The sequence below is a fragment of the Cornus florida genome, unplaced genomic scaffold (assembly GCF_030987335.1).
Source record: "Cornus florida cultivar Cherokee Brave unplaced genomic scaffold, ASM3098733v1 CherokeeBrave_3.0.0_Hap2_Chr05, whole genome shotgun sequence".
NCBI lineage: Eukaryota > Viridiplantae > Streptophyta > Magnoliopsida > Cornales > Cornaceae > Cornus > Cornus florida.
The window spans coordinates 49,021,216-49,042,495 of NW_026775575.1; the positions used below are offsets into that span (position 1 = coordinate 49,021,216).

At 34.7% G+C, this 21,280-nt stretch overlaps 1 protein-coding gene across 1 annotated transcript; it reads left to right on the forward strand.

Annotated features, from left to right (window-relative positions):
• Positions 1-7,394: 7,394 nt before the first annotated feature.
• Positions 7,395-10,625, forward strand: LOC132306417 (wall-associated receptor kinase 2-like). The gene is made up of 3 exons (XM_059803801.1): positions 7,395-8,576; positions 8,671-8,835; positions 9,106-10,625. Exons 1-3 carry the CDS (start codon positions 7,679-7,681, stop codon positions 10,302-10,304), a joined length of 2,262 nt encoding a protein of 753 aa, XP_059659784.1. The 5' UTR covers positions 7,395-7,678; the 3' UTR covers positions 10,305-10,625.
• The last annotated feature ends 10,655 nt before the right edge of the window (positions 10,626-21,280 follow it).

The window sequence follows — 21,280 nt, forward strand, 5'->3', positions numbered from 1 at the left end:
ATTACTATGCAACCTTATGCAATTACTCAAGACAAACTTAACCAATTGACTCTCAACACATAGCAAGTTCTATGGAACTTACCACAATATATCAATTCTTTTAGGAATTGTTTGTTATAAAGACTTATGGGTCAAAATCATGTATTCCTAAGTAAATGGAAGGTTTCCTATTATGACAAGGCCAGAGGTGATTGAGCAAGGAAGAGGAGAACATGGGGCTAGATTTTCTCCTTATTTTTAAGAGACTTCAAAAAGTTATTTCAGCTAAGTCAAACAACTTTACCAAAGAAAGGGGACGTAGGAGGCTAATCTGTCTTTATGAATATATATATATATATATATATATATATATATATATATATATATAGTGAATTCTTGCCTTTTTGCCTTTTTTTCTCTCTAACTAGACGATTTAGGGTTTGTGGGTTCTTGGGGTCTGCTTGTCACGTATCCGGCAAGGCCGCCGGCGGTGAGCACTGGTGGGTTGTGAAGACATGGGGGAGGGTTCTTCCTCTATACCGCCAATGGGGGCTGGTTTACCCCATGCATCAGTTTCTCAAAGCAAGCAAACTATTCAACAGAAACCGTCATAGCGAAGTTTTTTTGATGATGAATCTTAAAAGAAGATGGAGATGCTTCCATATTTACCCGAGGTGCGAAGGTGATCAAGATCATAGAAGAAGATGTGAAAGAGGAAGTTGAATACTGGAAAAACTCGTTAGTGGGTTACTTGGTTGGGAAGCGCCCATTTTTTTCCACATTTTAATGATTTCCTTAAGAGGATTTGGAAAACTACAAACAGTTTTAAATTGATCTCCCTTCCAAAAGGGTTTTTTATGGTGCGGTTTGATAATGAAAATGCTCTGCATTCTATTCTTCAGCGTATACATACATACCAGGGCCGTCCTATGATTCTGAAACGATGGGATAAGAATGTTAATTTAGAGAAAGAAGTTCTTGGTTCGGTTCCTATTTGGGTAAGATTATTCAATCTTTTTATGCATTGTAAAGGTAAGATGTCCATTGCTAGGGTTTGTTCTCAATTTTCTAAACCATTGTATCCTGATGAGGCTACTTTAGCCCATGAACGTGGAGGTTTTGTTAAGGTTATGGTGTAGGTCGATGTGCATGACGATCTTCCAGAGGTTGTTCATGTTGATATACATGGTACTGAAGGCGAGGTGTTCATTGAGTACGATTGGAAACCTCAGTTGTGCAGAAAATGTAATGGTTACAACCATTCGGAGTCCGATTGCGCTATGCAAATCCTTAAGAAGAAACCTGTTACTGAATGGATAGTCAAGCAAAAGGGAAAATTGGTTCAGTTGGAAGAAGATATAATTGGGGGGTCTATTTATGAGGTTGCAAAGAACAATGTGATTCTCAAAGAGGTGGCAACACCATCTATGGTGAATAATCCCTTGGAGGAGGAAAGAATTGAAACTTCTGAGGTAAACACTGGAAAGGCTGTCATGGATTCTATTCCAACTAGGGTGAATGTTCCCTTGACTGAGGGAAGTCCTGCAGATTCTATTGTAAATATTAAGAGGGCTTTGATCCCTTATCAAGTTGAAAATGGTTCGGGGAAAGAAATAGTTGATGGTGACAATACTGTAGATGTTGCAATAGTAGTTACTCCTTTGGTTACTGTTGATGTTTCTCCTATTCCTTTGGGAATGCCTGGTTTCATAACTGATTCTCCTATGGTCACTACTGGAGATAAAGCAACTGGTTCTCCTACTACTCTAACTAAGAGTCAAAGGAAAAAGCAAAGGAAAAAGGTTGCTGAAATTGAAGCTAGTTCTAGAATTACTAAAGGTATGGTGGCTGGTGGTGCTGTTCCACCATCCTTGGTTCTTTGATGATTGGTTTATGGAATGTGAGGGGGCTCAACAGGAAATTCTCTCTTGGGTGAGTAAGAATTCTTTATCTTTGGTCTGCCTTGTGGAGACTAGAGTACAGAGTCGCAAGTTTGATAGAAGTAGTAATCGTTTAAGGGTTAACTGGCATTGGTGTCATAACTATGATGCAGTGCATGGAGGTAGGATTTGGTGTGGGTGGAATCCACTCATGTTTGATGTGCAAATTATGGAAGTTAAAGCTCAAGTTATTTTACTCAAGCTTCGGATTAGAAGCAATGGTGTTTAGTTTTGGTTGAGTTGTGTGTATGGGGAAAACACAGTGGAAGAAAGGAGGGATATGTGGCATTGTTTAACTGATATGGTAAATGTGGTTTCTGGTCCTTGGCTGCTCATTGGTGATTGGAATGTTATTAGAAGTAATGGGGAAAATCTTGGAGGGAATTATGTTCCTTGGAGAGTTCTTAGAGAGTTCAATGATGTTATTGATTCTTTAACTCTTGCTGATATTCCTTTTTCTAATGGTGTTTACACTTGGTATAATAATAGGAGAATTACTAGAAGAATTTATTCTAAACTGGATAGAGGTTTGATGAATGAAGCTTGGTCTTATTCTTTCCCTGCATCAAGAATTGATCTCACCTCCTCTCTTCTTTCTGATCATTGGGGTTTATGTGTCAGGATTCCTATCAATGTAGCTGCTGGTCCTAAACCTTTCACGTTTTTAAGGGTCTGGCATTTTTAACCTGTGGTGAAACATGTGATTGAAAAGGCCTGGTCAATGAGGGTTAATGGAGATCCAATTGTTAGGGTTATTCAAAAGCTTAGGGCAGTTAAAAAAGCTATCAAAGTTTGAAATACAACTAAATTTGAATCTATCTATGAGCATCTTATTTCAGCCAGGACTAAATTGGTGGAATGTCAAGTATCATTATCTAATGATCCAATGTGTGAAGAGAGAATCCATAGAGAAGAAGAGGCTAGAAGGAATTATGAACATGCTTTGTCTACTGAAGATATTTTGGTTTCTCAAAAGGCTAGAATTAAATAGAAGAAGGATCTTGATAGAAACACAAAATATTTTTATCAGAAAATCAAGGCACACAAGTTAACAATAATATCACAGGCCTTACTCAAGCAGATGGCACCTTAGTGCAGGATAATAATGGTATTAGAAATTTGTTGTTGCAGCATTATATTTCTTTGTTTTCTTCTAGAGGGCATGTTACTGCTCCTGATGCTTCATACATTAGAAGTACTCTTCTTGGGGAAGTTGCTGACAGCTTGGAAGTTACTATCACTAGGGATAAAATCAAATCTACAATTTTTAGTATGGGAATGGATACAGCTCCGAGGCCTGATGGCTTTACTGTGAGGTTTTTTAGGGAGTACTGGGGTATTGTTGGTGAAGATATCAATTCTGCTGTGCTGCAATTCTTTCAATTTTCAGTCATGGATAAAAGGCTTAACAGCACCTTTATTACTCTTATTCCTAAGGTGAAAGAAGCAAATAAGGTTGGGGATTGTAGGCCTATTGCTCTTTGCAATGTCATTTATAAGATTATTACCAAACTGTTAGCTAACAGATTGAATCAAATTGTGGGTAAGGAACAAAATGCCTTTGTTAATGGTAGGAAAATTCAGGATAATCGCATCATTGCTTCTGAATTATTGAAAGGCTTTGGAGCCAAGCATACTCATCCTACATTAGCTTGGAAGGTGGATCTTAGAAAGGCTTATGATTCAGTCCAATGGTTTTGGAAATAGATGGATTGGTTGGATTAGCAGCAGTGTCAACTGTTTGGTTCTCTATCATTGTGAATGGGAGCCCCCATGGCTTCTTTCAACCCTCAAGAGGCTTAAGATAAGGTTGTCCACTTTCTCCTTTGTTATTTACTTTGGTCACTGAAATTCTGTCATCCATGTTTGAATTTGAGTGCCGAGAGGGTAATTTGGTGGCTTCTCCTACTGTTGTCAAGGCAAATTGTTTAGTTACTCACCAATTTTTTGTAGATGATTTACTTGTGGTTGTGAGAGCTAATATGGCTTCAGTTTTTACTCTGCGAAGGATGATGAAACACTTTAAAGAAGCGTCTGGTTTGGCAGTCAACAAAGACAAATCTGAAGTATATTTCACAAGGTCTGTTAAGAGGAAGGCCACTGTGCTGAGAATTTTGGGATGCAGGCAGGGGTCTCTTCCACTTACTTATTTAGGCCTTCCTATTTCTAATAGAGGAATTAGGAGGTTGGACTGTAAACCTTTGCTGGATAAGGTTGTTGCTGCAACTACAAGATAAGCTGGTATGAATCTATCAATGACAGGTCGTATTGAGTTATTAAGGGTTGTGGTAACTCCTGTGGTTTTATACTGGTCTTCAGTTTATAGTATTCCTACTGCTGTCACTAATATAATTGAAAGAAGGATGAGAAATTTTGCTTGGGGGCATAATGACATCAACTTAAAGCTGCATAGCATGTGTTGGAAAAGTGTTACTTCTCCAAAAACAGAAGGAGGTTTTGGTTTAAGGCGAATTGTTGACATTGATAGAACTGCAAAATGTTCTTTAGCCTGGGATTTCCTTCTTTCGAAAGACAGGTTGTGGGTAGTTTGGTTCAAACATTGCAATTTAAATAATGCTTCCTATTGGTCTGCTATTCCAAAGGTTACTCACTCAACCATTTGGAAGAACATTGTATCAGTTAGAGATATTCTTAAAGGGCAATGTTCTTATCACATTGGCAATGGTGCTAAGATTAAGACTTTTATGGATCCATGGTGTGGGGGTCAATTTTTATCAGAGGTTTTTAGTTATAAAACCTTGAGACAAGTATCCTCTAATAAACATATTGGCTTAAGCAGTTTTATTGCTCAAAATCAATGGCAGTTTGTTGATATTCCACTTGTTGTTCAACAATTTCTGCCGCAATTCAGGATTTATGGTGAAGAGGACCAGTTATTGTGGAACCATAAACCTTTTACCTTTAAAGCTGCTTGGGACTCTTGCAGGGATTCAAAACCTAAAGTTTCTTGGTTTGGTTTGGTTTGGTTTGGAATGGGGGTAGACCTCAATGGTCTGTGTATAGTGCTTTAATTATTCAAAATGCGATTCTAACTGGTGTTAACTTGCAGCGTAGAGGAATCACTTTAGCTTCCAAATGTGGTTTGTGTGGCAATAAGGAAGAACATTTAGATCACATGTTTGTGAAATGTGTGTATGATTAGGAGGTCTGGTGTGGTTTGGCTGGTATATTTCATTGGAGTGTTCAAAAGTTACACTCTGTTAGCTCCTTCGCTGCAGCTCTGCAAACTCAATTTCACATTAAATCTGGCAGAAACAAGGTGAATAAAATGTTGGTCACAGCTGCTATGTATTACTTATGGAATGAAAGGAATGGCAGACTTCATACTGATGCTATTAGGTCTCCTTCAGCTCTAATTAAATGCATTGTTTGGTATGTTCTTGATATAGCTGGAATTAGCCTTCAACATTTTTTAAGTTCTTAGGAGTTTAAGGTTGTTGCAGGCCTGTCTGCACTGCCCTAGATGTCCTCGTGTGTTTTAGTGGAGAAATGTCTTCACTTTCTTCCTGTACTATTTTGTTATATTTTATAAAATTTTCTTCATTTAGGAAAAAAAAATAAGAATATATATACATATATATATATTTGTGTATTAGATGCAGCCTATGAAGAAAGTATCGCTAAAATCATGGGACCATGATGCCCCGAAAGCCAAGACCAAATAAGAAATTCCAATAAGAGGGAATTTCCAAAGTCAGGGAAACGTGGTTCGCAAAGGAGAAGGAATTTGGGGAATGATTTATATTTATGAATATATATATATATATATTCATGTATATATATATATATATATATATATATATATATATGTATGTATATCAGATACAACCCACAATGAGAAGTTGTTGAAATTCTGAAAGAAGCCACGATGCCATGATTAGAAAGGAAAGTCCAAACTAGCAGAAGTTACCTAAAACCAAGGAGGCGTGGGTTTGCAAAATAACAGATATAGAGATATATATATATATATATGCATGGTGTATATGGAATTATACAAGAAGAAGGATTCTGCAGATGGAGGACACTTGGCCAAATGAGAGCACGTCAGTTGAAAGTGGTGGTACTTCATACAGTTGCTACCACTAACTGAAGGAAGTTGTCAAAAATTTTGAATGAAAAGGCTAAGTTAATAAAATTGTGTCTGAAATAAAGGAAAAAATCTACGACAGAAGGAAGGAGAACAAGAAAACGTGGGACACATGTAGGTTTGTGAAGAAGACAAGTGGAAAACTTACTCCAAAACTATCCACGATTCAAGATCATGGAAGACTAAAAGGACATGGTTCAAGTTGGGCACCAGAAGAAATCGAAAGCAAGAGAATGGAGGAAGAAGATGGAAGCAGAAATAAAGGGAACTGCCGAATACATGGGACACTTGGTAGTTTCAAGCCAAGCCAAGCCAAGTGGAAGTTGCTGAAGTTGCCATATATCAATTGTTGCATGCAAGAAAATTCTATAAATAGAGCACCAAGGCGTAACATACAAGACCTGCTCAATGCGCAACGCACATCAATACAGCATATTTGCTATTCATGTATCTTTCATTTCAGCAATGAATTTACATTATGTCTAAACTTAGCACTTTGTTATTTCATGTATTTCTCATTCCAGCAATGAATTTACATTATTTTAAGTTGAGTTCAGTACTTTGCTATTCCATATAGCATTCATTTCAATAATGAATTCTCATAATGTTTGAGTTAAGTCCAGTACTTCCTTTCACTACTTTCAATCAAGTAGTTTTCCATATCTTTAATTACAAGTAGTTTTCATTCAAGTAGTTTTCCATATCTTCAATTACATTCCAGCAGACAGCAGTTGTCCTTTAATTACTTTAATTTCTAGCCTTGCACTTTCAATACCGTCGTCTTTCTTTCCACTAGCTATAAAACAGTCCCGAAATTCTTTTTTCAAGGCAAAAAGAACATTTGGACCTCTACTTTGGAACGACAGTTGTTACTGGTGCGCCCGCAACCCACACCTCTCCTTTCCACATTTGGAAAGGACCACAGTTTTCACGAGCCAAACAAAAAGAATATGTGAAAGTCTATAATGGGGTTAAATAAATACAAATCTCAAATTTTATATGATTTATGGGATTGTTATTGATATATTAAGATTTAATTTCTTGTTCAAAGTCTTTAACTTATGTATATTGTTATTCGCTGGGTTAGTGGTGCTCTTTTCATCTACTTAGAGAACAGTGTCATCTTGATTCTCTTTATATCTCTTCACTTTGATACTTTTCCCAGTCTCTTTCCATTTCTCTCCTCCCCGACTCACCATCAATTAAAACCCTGACATTTTTTCCCCCACAAAAAAATTTCTTATATCTTTATGAAGTTCCCTCACAACACTTATCCCTTCAATTCATTATCTTTTGTTCTTGTGCACTGACCAAACTGTCTTGACATGCCTGTATTTGCGTGGTGTGAGAAAGAGATGAAAGAAAGGAACAGTACATACGTTCAAGACGGTGGGGTGAAGAAACAAAATAAATAAATAAATAAATAAGGATAGTTCAGTCTTTCCTTTACTGATGAACATTTTTGGAGCAACAGTGGAGCCGCCAATATCATCTCTCAAAAGAAATAAAAATAAAAAATAAAATTCCAAGTTCCACAATGCATTGACTTGGTCTTCCAACAGAGAGCCTATAAAGGGACCAAAAGGCTTGTGAAATTTATTTGTATACCCCCAAAAAAAGTAGCATTTAGGAATCAAAGTAAGTTATCACAATGGCCTTGCATGTGATGCTTGTACAAATTCTCTCCCTGGTGCTGTTGAAATTGACCTCAGCACCAACTGCATCACCAACAACAACAGCAGCAGCCATAGCCAAACCTGGTTGTGCCGATCGTTGTGGGAATATAAGCATCCCATACCCCTTTGGCATGACCCCAGACTGTTATCTAGATCACCACTTCCTCATCACCTGTGACAATTCCTTCAATCCCCCCAAAGCATTTCTAGAGAACAGTAGCATTAAAATAAATGTTACCAACATATCGCTCCAAGGTCAGCTTCATATCTTGAAGATTAGACTCGACGACTGCTATGATCAGCGCGGTAAGTGGGTGTCCAACAGCACGGTCACTAACACATTTACTCTCTCCAAATTCTTCATCTCCAACACCCAAAACAAGTTCACAGCGGTGGGGTGCGACACTTACGCCATAGTCAACGCTTACAGAGGTGATGAGTGGTACACCACAGGGTGCATGTCCATATGCAACAAAATGGAGGATATCACCGACGGGACTTGTTCCGGTATCGGCTGCTGCCAGACATCCATCCCCAGAGGGGTGAGAAACATTAATTTGACATTAAGGAGCTACCACAATCATACATCTATAAAGGAATTCGATCCTTGCAGCTATGCCTTTGTGGTGGAGCAAAAGGAGTTCAACTTCTCCAGAAGTTATCTTCTCGGTTTGCAAGACAGGAAGAAGCTCCCGATGGTGCTGGATTGGACCATCGGAGATGAGACATGCGATGTGGCTAGGAAGAACATGACTAGCTACGCATGTAAAGCTAATTATAGCGAGTGTTATGAACCTGATAATGGTCCAGGGTATCTTTGTAGATGCTTTAAAGGTTACCAAGGTAACCCATATCTGTCCGATGGTTGCCAAGGTACGTATGTATTCACCAATACTCATCATGCAAATTAATTAAATCTCGTGGTTCGACCAGTTAATTAATTCTTTGGTATTTAATTTTTTTGTAGATATCGATGAATGTAAGGACCCGATTCTCAACAAGTGTCCAAAGAATTGTGTCAACACTGCAGGCAATTATACATGTTCTTGCCACAAGGGATACCATTGGGACTACCGGAAAAATGGAGGAGGTTGCGTTATTGATCAACTACTAGTGATAACACTTCCTGTCGGTAAGTATAGACTAGTGTAAATATATATATATATATATATATGATTGATTTTAAATAACCTCTGACCAATTTGTGAGGAAAGAGGAATTTTTGTGTTCTTGGTCGTGTGTTTTTTTTAGCATACTTTTTCGCCTCTTCCTAGTTTTCTCGACCGTAAACTCTACCAATATTATTAATTCTTTGTAGTTTTCAATATTTTAATTCATTACTTTACTTAAATTACTTACCCGAAAAAAGAAAAAAATCTTATTTCAGTTTTAATTTCAACAGGTATTGCTGCAGTGGTAACAGTTTTGCTTGTGGGCAGCACTTGGTTGCACATTGGAATGAAGAAGAGAAAGCTCTTGAGGCTCAAAGAAAAGTTCTTTCAGCAAAATGGTGGTTTAATGTTACGGCGACAATTTTCAGGACGAGAAGGATCAACCGTCAAAATTTTCACAAATGAAGAGATGGAGATGGCTACCAACAATTATGACGGAAGCAGAATAATCGGTCAAGGAGGTTATGGCACAGTTTACAAAGGCTACTTGAGAGACAACACAATAGTTGCTATCAAGAAGTCCAAGATAGTTGATCAAAGCCAAATCGAGCAGTTCATTAACGAGATGGTTGTACTCTTTCAAATCAATCATAGAAATGTGGTAAAGTTCTTGGGTTGTTGTTTAGAGGCGGAGGTGCCTCTACTTGTTTACGAGTTCATCAACAACGGCACCCTCTTTGACCACATCCATAACCGAGCAAAGGCATCCGCCCTTTCCTGGGACATCCGTCTAAGGATTGCAGCGGAAACAGGTGGGGTTCTAACATATTTGCACTCTGCAGCTTCTACTCCGATCATCCATAGAGACATCAAGTCTGCAAACATACTCTTGGATGATAACTACACCGCAAAAGTGTCCGACTTTGGAGCGTCAAGGTTGGTTCCGCTAGATCAAGCGCAGTTATCTACATTGGTGCAAGGAACACTCGGATACTTGGACCCCGAATACTTGCACACAAGCCAGTTGACAGAAAAAAGCGATGTTTATAGCTTCGGGGTGGTCCTTGTAGAGCTATTAACGGGAAGGAAAGCACTTTCTTTTGATAGGCCAGAGACGGAGAGAAGCCTAGCTACGTATTTTCTTTTTTTGCTGAAAGAGGATCGCTTGTTTCAAGTACTCGATGATCATTTAGTGTGTGAAGGAAATACCGAGCAACTTAAGGAATTTGCAGAGATTGCGAGGAGGTGCTTAAAAGTGAAGGGGGAGGAGAGACCTACTATGAAAGAAGTAGCAATGGAACTGGAGGGACTGAGGATGGTAGAGAAACATCCACGGGTTGACATTGCAGTACTCGATTTTGAAGAGACTGAGTCCTCCTCGCTTGGTGAGAGATCGGATGCCTATGAATATGGTGGTGGTGGTGCTACAAATGGCAAGTTTGATAGCTCGACGGAACACGTAGTATTGCCTATCGACGGTGGGAGATAGATTGTTTCATACACACTGATGCAATTGCTGAAGAACTCATGAACATGTCTGGACATTGACTTGGCAAAATTACCTGCAAACTACATATATAGATGTTTGTTGGAAGATTAAACCAAATGTTGGAAATAAACCAAATACATGAACCAAACTCAAGTGTTGAATACATGCACCACCATTGGGAGATGAAACATTTGTGTTAAACTTTATTTCATTTATTGTCTTGTAATTTGTGTATTTCTAGACTCAGGTATTGATGCCTATAAATATATGTTCTTTAAGTTCTTTTGTAAGCAAGAAGTGAGAAAGAAATATATCAATATTTGAGAGTTTTATAATAGTTGTGTGTGTTCTCCTTCTTCATATTGAGTGCTTCCTACAAATTGGTATCAGAGCCTCTTACAAATTGGTATTAGAGCCTAAATGATTCTATGAATCTGAAAGTTGGAATTGTGGAGGTATTTTAAAGTGTAGAGCAAAATAATATCTGGCTCGTGAAAAATCAATTCAAAGAAGACTCAAGGAGGAGGTGATTTTGGCACCGAAAAATGAATGAAAAATTAGTTCTCTCAAATTATGCATATTGGAGCAATATCATTTCGGTTTATCTTAAAGCATGTGATTTATGGCGCGGTGTCATAGAAAACCCAAAAAGTTGTCAACAAAACAAAGTTCCAAAAAAGAAAGAAGAAATGGTACTCAAGATATTGAAGAACGTAATTCATGAAGAAGTTTGGAAACATGTTGAAAATTTGAATTCTCCAAGTCAGGTATGGCAAAAGCTTGAATTTATGTCTTCATCTAATTATAAATTCAAATCAGTATCCGTTGAATATTGGTTCCCAAATTACGATGAAGATTGATTTTTTGAAAAAAATTCTTTGCCAAGATGAAAATGAAGAGAATTTTGATGAGATGGAACAAAAAGAAGATTTAGAAAAAGGAGAATTTGATAAGAAAGGTAGAAAGATGGAAGACAAAAAAATTTTAGAAGTGGAGTTTAAAATAGAAGCAAAAGGGGTTGATGTTGATGAAGAAAAACTTTTGAGAGATAAAATTGAGAAAAAAGATAATGCTAATAGTGAAGTACCCAAAGAGGTAGAATTTGAAAAATATAAATTTGAAGAAGAAAGAAAAGAAACAGATAGTGAAGATAGTGACGTGATCACAAACAAAGAAGTTACAGGAATTGAATTTGCAGAATTTGGTGAAGATATTGAAATATCAAATCTTGAAGAAGAAAATAAAATGTTTGAAATTTTTTGTGAAACATGGAATATGTTCAATCGGGTGATCTTATCCTAGAAGGAAATTTGAGAAATTCTCATATAGAATATTTCTCAAGTGATGTGACATGGGTGAACATTGAAGCATTTTTTGATTTAAATGAGTAAGTCAAAAGTAAATTCAAGAAGTGTGAAAATTTTCAAGTAAATCTCAAGAACAACATTGGAAATCAGTTTCAAGGTAAGGTGAAGAAAAATACTAGACGTATAAAGAAGACAAGATACAAAGCTTGCACATCAAAGGAGATTGCAAAGAAGATTTTTGCATTTGAAAGCATTGGAAATTTGATGCATGTAACGGCTATAAGGCTCAATATAATGTTTGTGGAGGAGATCCAATCCCTTATGAATTGCAAAGAAGAAAAGTGGAAGAAAGCAATGAATGAAGAAATCAAAGCCATTGAAAAGAATGGCACATGGAAGTTGATTAATTTGTCACAAAACAAAATGCCTCTTGGTAGAAACATTTCTCAACATAAATCTTGCAAAGTTGGGAATAAAAAACAAATTTGGTTTAGGGGAGGCATTGTTGGAAGATTAAACCAAATGTTGGAAATAAACCAAATACATGAACCAAACTCAAGTGTTGAATACATGCACCATCATTGGGAGATGAAACACTTGTGTTAAACTTTATTTCATTTATTGTCTTGTAATTTGTGTCTTTCTAGACTCAAGTATTGGTGCCTATAAATATATGTTCTTTAAGTTCTTTTGTAAGCAAGAAGTGAGAAAGAAATATATCAATATTTGAGAGTTTTTTAAAAGTTGTGTGTGTTCTCCTTCTTCATATTGAGTGTTTCCTACAATGTTTATATAGTTATATACAATACATCTTTTTTTGGGAAAATTTATAGTTATATCTTTTATGTATTCTATTGTGTTGTCCAATTGATGGGCAGGAGATTGTCCAAAATTGATTAGTTTTATGTATATGCGTGTTTCGCTTCAACTTAAAAGTGAAAAATAAAATATAAAGTGAACTTTTAGCCTGGCTTTACCTTGATAATTTCTGAGAACATTCTGCGCAGTGCAGAACAAAAATTGTAAGATAATCGAAGGACAAGATTATGAAATATAAATTTGTAATTTGGTTAATTTCGGTGTCAAAACGAGTCCGATCGAGTTACTGATTTTTTATTCGATTTGTCAAGATCTAAAATTGGAAGCGAAATTGGAGAAGTGGTCGTATATATGCTTCGATAGACTCCGTAATTATGAGAACAATGCCGTATGTGAGTGTGCGAGGACACTTGAGTGGTTCAAAATTAGGTTTTTGGGAAAAATTTCCGTTCTACCTAACTTGAACCAGTTCAGCAAAACTTGAACCAATTCAACTTTTAAAGATTTTTCAAGATATTCAAGTCTGACCAACTTGAACCGGTTCAGCCCCACTTGAACCCGTTCAAGTCCTACAAACCTTTTTGGTAACTTTGAATTTTGGTCCGTTTTGATTCCTATTTTGGGTAGACTTCTATAATGAATATGCCCAAAATTGACTTGGTTTCTAAGTATTTTTAGGTCTTCCAAAATTTCATATAATCTTTCTTTTACTCAAAATTAAAGACGACTTTTTAAAACAAAAATTAATCATTATTTTGAGAAAGCCTTTAAGAGATGTTTTTCAGAAAATCAAACTTGATTTTCCTGATTTTGTTTTGAGAGCACACATATAAACACAACAATGATTTAGGAGTGTTATTCTCTATCTCATCGGAATTGAAGCTTAATTAAAGATTTGGAAATTCCGCAAAAGCACGATTTATCTACCTTCACATAAAATCCATATTAGAAGAAGAAGATCTTCCAATCACACTTTGAAGGGGTTAAGGTATTTGCAGAGTGTTGTTGATTTACTAGCAATCCTTCTACAAGGTTCAAGGTAGTTGAGAGCTGTTGGACAGAAAGTCACAAAGCCAAAGATATTTAGTGGATTGAGTCTTGGTAAAACGAAGGGGTGTGAGCCTGATTCAAAGTAATTCTGCAAAAGCACGATTTATCTACCTTCACATAAAATCCTTATTAGAAGAAGAAGATTTTTTTATCGCACTTTGAAGGGGTCAAGGTGCTCGCAGAGTGTTGTTGATTTACTAGCAATTCTTCTACAAGGTTCAAAGCAATTGAAAGCTGTTGAACGGGAAGTCGCAAAACCAAAGACGTTCAGTGGATTAAGTCTTGGTAAAACGAAGGGGTGTGATCCTGATTCAAAGTTCAGTGTACTTTGCTTTATACATAGTAGATCGTTTAAGCTCTTTATTTTATACATAGTGGATTGTTTACGCTCGGGACAGCGCAAAAATCATTTAAATTTTTCAATTAGTTTCCTCGCTAAAATTCTGGTGTCATCTCTCTAACCTTGCTTTACTTTTCAGTATTTAGTTTTATGGTTGTGGATGTTTAATTGATTATATTTGTGGGTAAATTAATCAATCACAAAAATTGGGCAAGTTGACCTAATCATCTCATCTAGGTCATTTAGAAAGTTAATCGCAATTAATCAACTAATAGCTTCTGCGTAACTCACAAAGATTTACCTTGTATAAGAGTAAAAGGATCTTAACTGCATACTCCACTCCGACCACCACTTTCAATTTTTATTTTTAAAAGAGTAGTACACTCGATCACATCTAACACTTGCACTGGATTGCCTAACCGAATAATTTTTAATTGGCTATTTATACCAAATACAACTAAGTGAATGGCTCCACTTCCTTATTTGTTAAGTAGGTCTAGCAATTCACTACAACTATTCGATGCAATAATCATTTTTCTTATGAGAAGAGTAGTGATACTCACATCGAACCCTTATAGTGAATTGCCTGAATAATTTTTAATTGGCTATTTATACTAAATACAACTAAGTAGAGGGTTCTACTTCCTTATTTGTTGCATAATTGACAAATTAAAATAGTAAATCTAACAATTCACTGCAACTATTGATTTAAGAATCATTTTCTTTTTCAAAAATACTTTATGAATATTCATACTGTTTAAAAATTTGACATAAAATATGCCCCTTTTGCCTTTTATCCTTCGGAAAGTATCGAAGGCTTGTTTATAATCTATAATAACTTTTATGTAAGGTTCTTTTGTGTGTTTTTTTCCTCTATATATATTTCCCCTACACCTTGTTCTCTCTTTATATATTTCCTTTACGCCAACGTATTCTCTCTTTGACAGAAATTTGAGGAAATTACAGAAGGATCAAGTTTCAATCGTGTTCCACATGTGGTAGTGGTTAGCTGAGTTCATTGAATCCGTGTTCAATTATTATTGTGGAGTTTGGTCCACCCACTTTTTTTTAAAGGAGGAAAACGAACCACAGGCAAGAAAAAAAAAAAAAAAACAAAAACGGTGATGATGAAGTGCTTGTATGGTGTTATCGCAAAAGAAGAGATCACAGGAGAATTTGAATTGTGCGTCCATTATGGAAGTAATGATGAAATGAAATTTCAAGATTGCCCCTTCATCCCCCCCCCCCCCCCCCAAAAAAAAAGTTGAATTGTAGTGATGACACCAAGACGGTGAATTGCGCGCGCATAGTGGAAGTAATGATGAAATGAAATTTCAAGATTGCCCTTCATTGTGCTCCTATTAAAGTTGAATAGTGATATTTGTATCCATTTATTGCAATGAATAACTATTGTTTCACAATACAAGTAAATAAAGAGCCCGACAGTGTAACAAATCGGTGCAAGAATAATTTTTTATTAAAATTTGAGTAATGATATTTGCATTGATTTATTACAGTGAACTACCTAACCAAATTTATGTATTTTTATAATACATATACTAAATTTATGTATTTTTATATGTATATATGAAAAAATTCATATAATATTTCCTAAAATTTTATTTTCTAAAATTATCTCTTAAATTTTGTATTTTTTTTTATTTGTTACTTTTTAAATTTGTTTAATTTTCTTTTAAAATAAAATCAAATTTTCCTTTTTGAATCAAAGTCTAATTTTTTTTGCCATTCAAAATTCTCTCATTTTTCTTTCCTTTTTAAAATTTTTGTTAACTATTTATCTTTTTTAAATGACTCATTGACATATTATTTTGATAATTGATTTTTTTTTCCCTTTAACATTGTGCCTTCCTGAATTTAATTTCTGACTTGCTACATGACTAATTATGTGTTTATTTATTTATGAATACTAACCATGTGGTATTATTACTTAATGGATGAAAACAAAAAAAATGGAAAAATGGTGACGATGAAGTGCTTGTATCAGTGGTGCTATCGCACAAGAAGATATCACAGAAGATGAGAAAACTACCAAGAATGTGAAATGTGCGTGCATAATGGAAGTAATAATTAAATGAAATTCCAAGATTGCCCCCTCATTGTGCCCCATTTAAGACTGCAATTTAGGTGGGTTGGGCAAGTTTGAGCTATAACTTGAGCCCAACCCACTATATGAATACTAAACCCAAGTCCAACCCTAACCTTTTAATCAACCTTAACTATTTAACTCAAACCCAACCCATCCTTCTACTTTTAAATTCGGCCTTGCAACTCGAATTTAGATTCCGGATAAAAACTTCGGATTAATTCGGTTATTTATATGGCTAATTCTTACACTAAAAATTTAATATGATTTTGAATTAGTTTTAGATTAAATTACTCTTTAACAAGAAAAAGTTTAAAAACTTTTTATAAATTTTTAATAAATAACAAACAAATTTTTAGAAATTAATTCTCCTAAATGTTAACATACAATAAGTTAACATTTAACAAAAAAGGTTGAAAAAGAAAAAAAGTAATCATAGTTTAAATATTATATATAATATATTTTAAAAGTAGAAATATACATGAAAATAATATTATAATTCGGGTTCGGGTTGGTTCGGATTACTAGCATTTCAACCCAAGTCTAACCCTAATTAAATTAGGGTTGAGATTTTTTAACCCAAACCCAACCCTAATTGTAAAAATGATTGCCCAATTCTGTGAAAAATTGGGCTGGGCTCAGATTGGATACGGGTTACCCAACCCAAGTTAAACCCCTAGCCCCATTAAAGTTGAGTAGTGATACCTAAGTGAAAGTTTTTTATTAGTTATTTATGCACAATTCCACTTCCTGGCAATTCAAGGTAACAAATCGGTACAATAGTCATTTTCCATTAAAGATTGAGTAGTGATAGTTACATCGATTTATTACACTAAATTACCTAATCGAATGTTTCTGATTGGTTATTTATGCATAATATATGTAAGGGGAGGTTTTACTCTCTTATTTGTTACATAGATGGACCAATTAAAAAAAGTAGATTTTACAATTCATTGCGGTGCAAGAATCATTTTCCTTAAAGTTTTAGGTCATGAAAAAAAGTGATTAATTACTCTCTCTCCACAATTCATTGCAACAAATCGATATAAGAATCATTTTTGTTAAAATTTTAGATCATGAAAAAATTTCAAAATTCTAAAAATATTTGGATGTCCATGCCTTGCTACGTGACTAATTATGTGTTTATTTATTTATTTATTTATGGATACTAACTATGTGTTATTACTTCACGGATGAACAAAAAAAAAAAAAAAAAAAAACAGATATGGATATTGAATAGGTTAATTTTAAGAAAATTATAATTATTGCAACACCCACCCACCCTGACTGATGATGTGTATCCAACTCTCATGTGAATGGTTGATATGGTGGTTTGTGGTGAGCATTGCTCTTAAACAAAAGTTAATGGAGCATTGTAGAAAATTGAAATCCTGAATTTTGTGCTTTGAGTGGAGGCGTGGAGCAATACTGGATCCACTAACTCTGATGTTCCAAATTAAAGTATGATGTTAGTTTTACTTTACTTCATTAAAAAGGGATCAAATTTGCAGTCAAAAGTGAAAGTAAAAATAAAAATTGAACATTTGAGTCTTGAGCGGAAAAAAATTTGTCTGCAAAATTTTGATTTTTCAAGTTGAGATTTAGTATTTGATTTGGGTTCAATTTCTTTTTCTTTTTTTTTTTTTTTTTTTTTTTTAACAAAGAGAATTACAAATTTATTAATCACCCAATCGGATTCAACCCGGACTTGAGTAGTATTGCTCATAGCACAAGTTGGGATTGGGTTGGCATTTCAATCCACTAGCCTTCCCATTGTGTGCAACTTATAAATCATCCCTTTGGAGCTATTTAAAAATCTCTGCGGGGGCTAAAGTCTACTTTCCAAATGAGGAAGTTGAGTGTTCGAGTTTCGGTGGAGGCATAATAAATATATAGCGGATAGGAGTTTGCTTCAACTTTATGAAGTAAAAAAAAAAAAGGTCTCCACAATTTCCAATAACTACCACAAGCTTGTTTGGTGAAGATTGAAGAAATGTTATGGACCATAACAACCAACATTGTTATGTGTTTTCTGCAATCAGCAAGAAGGGGAGTTATCTATTACCCAATCTTTCCAGAAATTCGTAGATGGTTTTGAACTATTGAAACTTAGTGGTCCAGTCTAATCCAAACTCTTTGATTAAAAAAAAAGTGAACCAAAAAGATTGTATTAATATAATACAAAGGAACTTAAACATTAATTTTGATCAAACTGAACTACAAAAGTGACCGAACCATCTAATAATTTTTCTAATTTTTGTATGTCCTTTTTCATCTTAAACATTTTGGTACTTCCTGTCTAACTAAGAGACAAGTGATGGGGGTGGAGTGATGGATATCTTTAGTTTCTCAAAGAGCTATGACTTGCAGCCTAATCAAGTACTGCAGTTGGTAAGAGGGCATTGTTAGGGACATCCAATAAGCATCTAGATTTACTTGATTGGAAAAGTATTGAAGCTACAGATCAAGAGATTTACAGTATTTTTTATTTTTTTATTTTTTTTTCCCTGGACAAACTAGGAGTAGGGATGGCAAATTATGGCATGACACGATAACGCGACATAAGTTAAAAGGATTTGGATTTCTCATAAACAGGTTTTGGTCATAAAAAGGTCGACTAGATTAACCCGTTTACTTAACCGTGTCGGGTTAAGATTGTGGGGTTCAACCCGTATAACCCGTTTATGAACCATTTAATTCAACATATTATACTCGTGAATATGACCTATGTAATATGTTACCTGTTTTAACCCAATTACTATAGATAGTTAAGTCACTTCAACATAAACCTTGTGTATGCCTTGTGATTTTTTTTTTTTTTTTGAATATTTGAGTTAATTATGACAATTTTTTTCTATTATTTAGTATTTGATTAAATATTAAATGTCTCGTTTTGATAAACAGGTTATTAAACGGGTTAACACGTTTACCTATTTAATAAACGGATTGAATTAGTGTTGAGGATTTTTTACACGATTATTAAATAAATTGGATTTGGGTTTACCTATTTAGTATAATACCCTTACATCGACGCGACACGAACACAACCCACGAACACGAATTGCCACCCCTAACTAAGGGAAAGGAAACTCAAACACGGGCACACCCACTTGGAGAACTCGACGTTCTATTAACTAAGCCATTCGTAATGTCGCCAAGGGATTTACAGTAGAAGGGTTACTTGGTTCCAATTTTTTTTTAATTATTTTCTGTTAATTCCTAAACCTCAACTACTACATTTCCCTAATTAACTAGTTTATATATATATATATATATAAGATAATTTCACCATTAATTAACCAACCACAAATTGACTTTAGTCCCGTCTTCTTTCTAAGAACATCCGCACTAGTCTCTCCGAATTTTGTCTCTTCAAAAATGCTTTCGCTCTGCGAGAATGGGTACTCTATCAGGCTCTCCAAATTTTGGCTCTACAAAAAAAATATATTAATTACTTAATTAATTTTTTTTTTTTACCTTTTTCAAAACGGCTACATTAGTAACCGCTTTATTCCTAACGGTTATATTTGTAACGGCTATATTTCGTGTATTAGAATTTTTATTACGTAATAATTGTTTAATATTTTATGTAATGATTTTTTAATATTAAAAATAATGAAATTGTTTCTCAATGGTAATATTTTTCTATCAAACAATATTTTTGCAAATTATTAAAAAAAATTAGGATTGATGTTATAACTTTAAATAATACATTATCCATTATGGACCAAAACAAAAAAAAAAAAAAAAATCAAATTAAAAGTTTTTTTAAAGCAAAAAAATTTTAAAAAATTAATTTTTAATGGAAAAAAACAAAAACAAAAAAAAACAAAAACAAAAAATTTTTTGATTTATTTTTAGCCCAAATCAATTTTGTTTTTTTTGGACAAACAGTGCCACAATACATTTTTTATTTAATAAATTTTTTTTTTTTTTTTTAAAAAAAAAATATGCTCAAATAACTCATTTTTTTATTTTTTCCAAAAAAAACTTGTAGCCAAACAGTGCCATGAGGCACAGTTAAAGAAAAATGCTCCCCCAAAAACAACTCCAAATAAGACAAAAAAAATTACAGCTGGCTTGGGCTCGTGGAATACCACGAGCCAACCCGCGAGCCATTGTGGGCCCACCCATTTTCGCACATGTCATATATAATTAAACCTCTACATATACAAAATATTTTCAGCACATAATTAACTAGGCCAATTAGCCTTGCCTTCGGGTTGCCCGTCGCAATTAATCAGTTGTCACCAAAGAGAAATATGCACGGCTATTGCTATTAACTTACTGAACTCATCAATTCAACTGTGACAAATTGACAATTAACTGAAAAATAAATTAAAAGTTGTCAAAAATTAAAGGGACTTGTCTGTACAGGGACGCCACAATTCCATAATATAGTGTGACCAAATGTCTAGAAATAAGTACAGTATTGATGAGGTTTGCTGACTTTGGCTAATATGTGGGTATTACTTGCCTTTCAATTCTACGTAGAATGATGCAACTATATGATATACATACAGATCTTATATTCACTAACCTTCAAAAACATGGTATTAAATGGTGCATTTGACCTCTCTCTCTTTTAGAGCTGCAAGTTACCTGCACAATGTCACTTAGTAGTCAGAGTAATCAATCCAATCTCATCTTTAACTTATATAATCTAAAAAAAAAAAAATTATAATAACTTACCAAAATCATTGATATTCAAGCAAAATTAATTTAATATTTCTTCTTTTTTTTTTTCCCATAGTCTGCAGACTTCATCCCAATCCTATTTTCTTGATTTTAGAATGGTTATGTAAGGAACGGGTCCTAACTACAAATTATTGTTTTTGGGTTAGAAATCCTTGTGCGTGTGTACAAGTTGTACTTTATATATCATATTTATAGGCCGAGACAACTCTCCAAGTTTAACTTATCCCCCAAATGACATCACAAGTTTAATCAATTTGACATTTAATAGGCATGTACAAGAATTCTTTTTAAGCTATAGAGTCGGAATGACTAGCGTCTCTCTCTCTCTCTCTCTCCCTCTCTCTCTATATATAGATACATACATACAAGTATTATGTACGTATCTTAGGTAGTCCGTGCATATATAGTATTGGAACTGATCTCTAAACTAGTTGACTTGCATGCGCTGACAAATGGCTGAAAGAATTGACTACAGAGATTTTCAACCAAAGGGCCCTTCCGTCTGCTGTACGGAAATAGAGCTATCTGATGGTGATGTGTTTGACAAAACCTCCAGCTTATGGTAGTCAGATAACGCTCACAACAACTTGTATAAATTTAGGAGAACATGGACTAAACAACGTTAGAAGCTAAGAGAAGAAGAGTTTTAAGTTTAAAG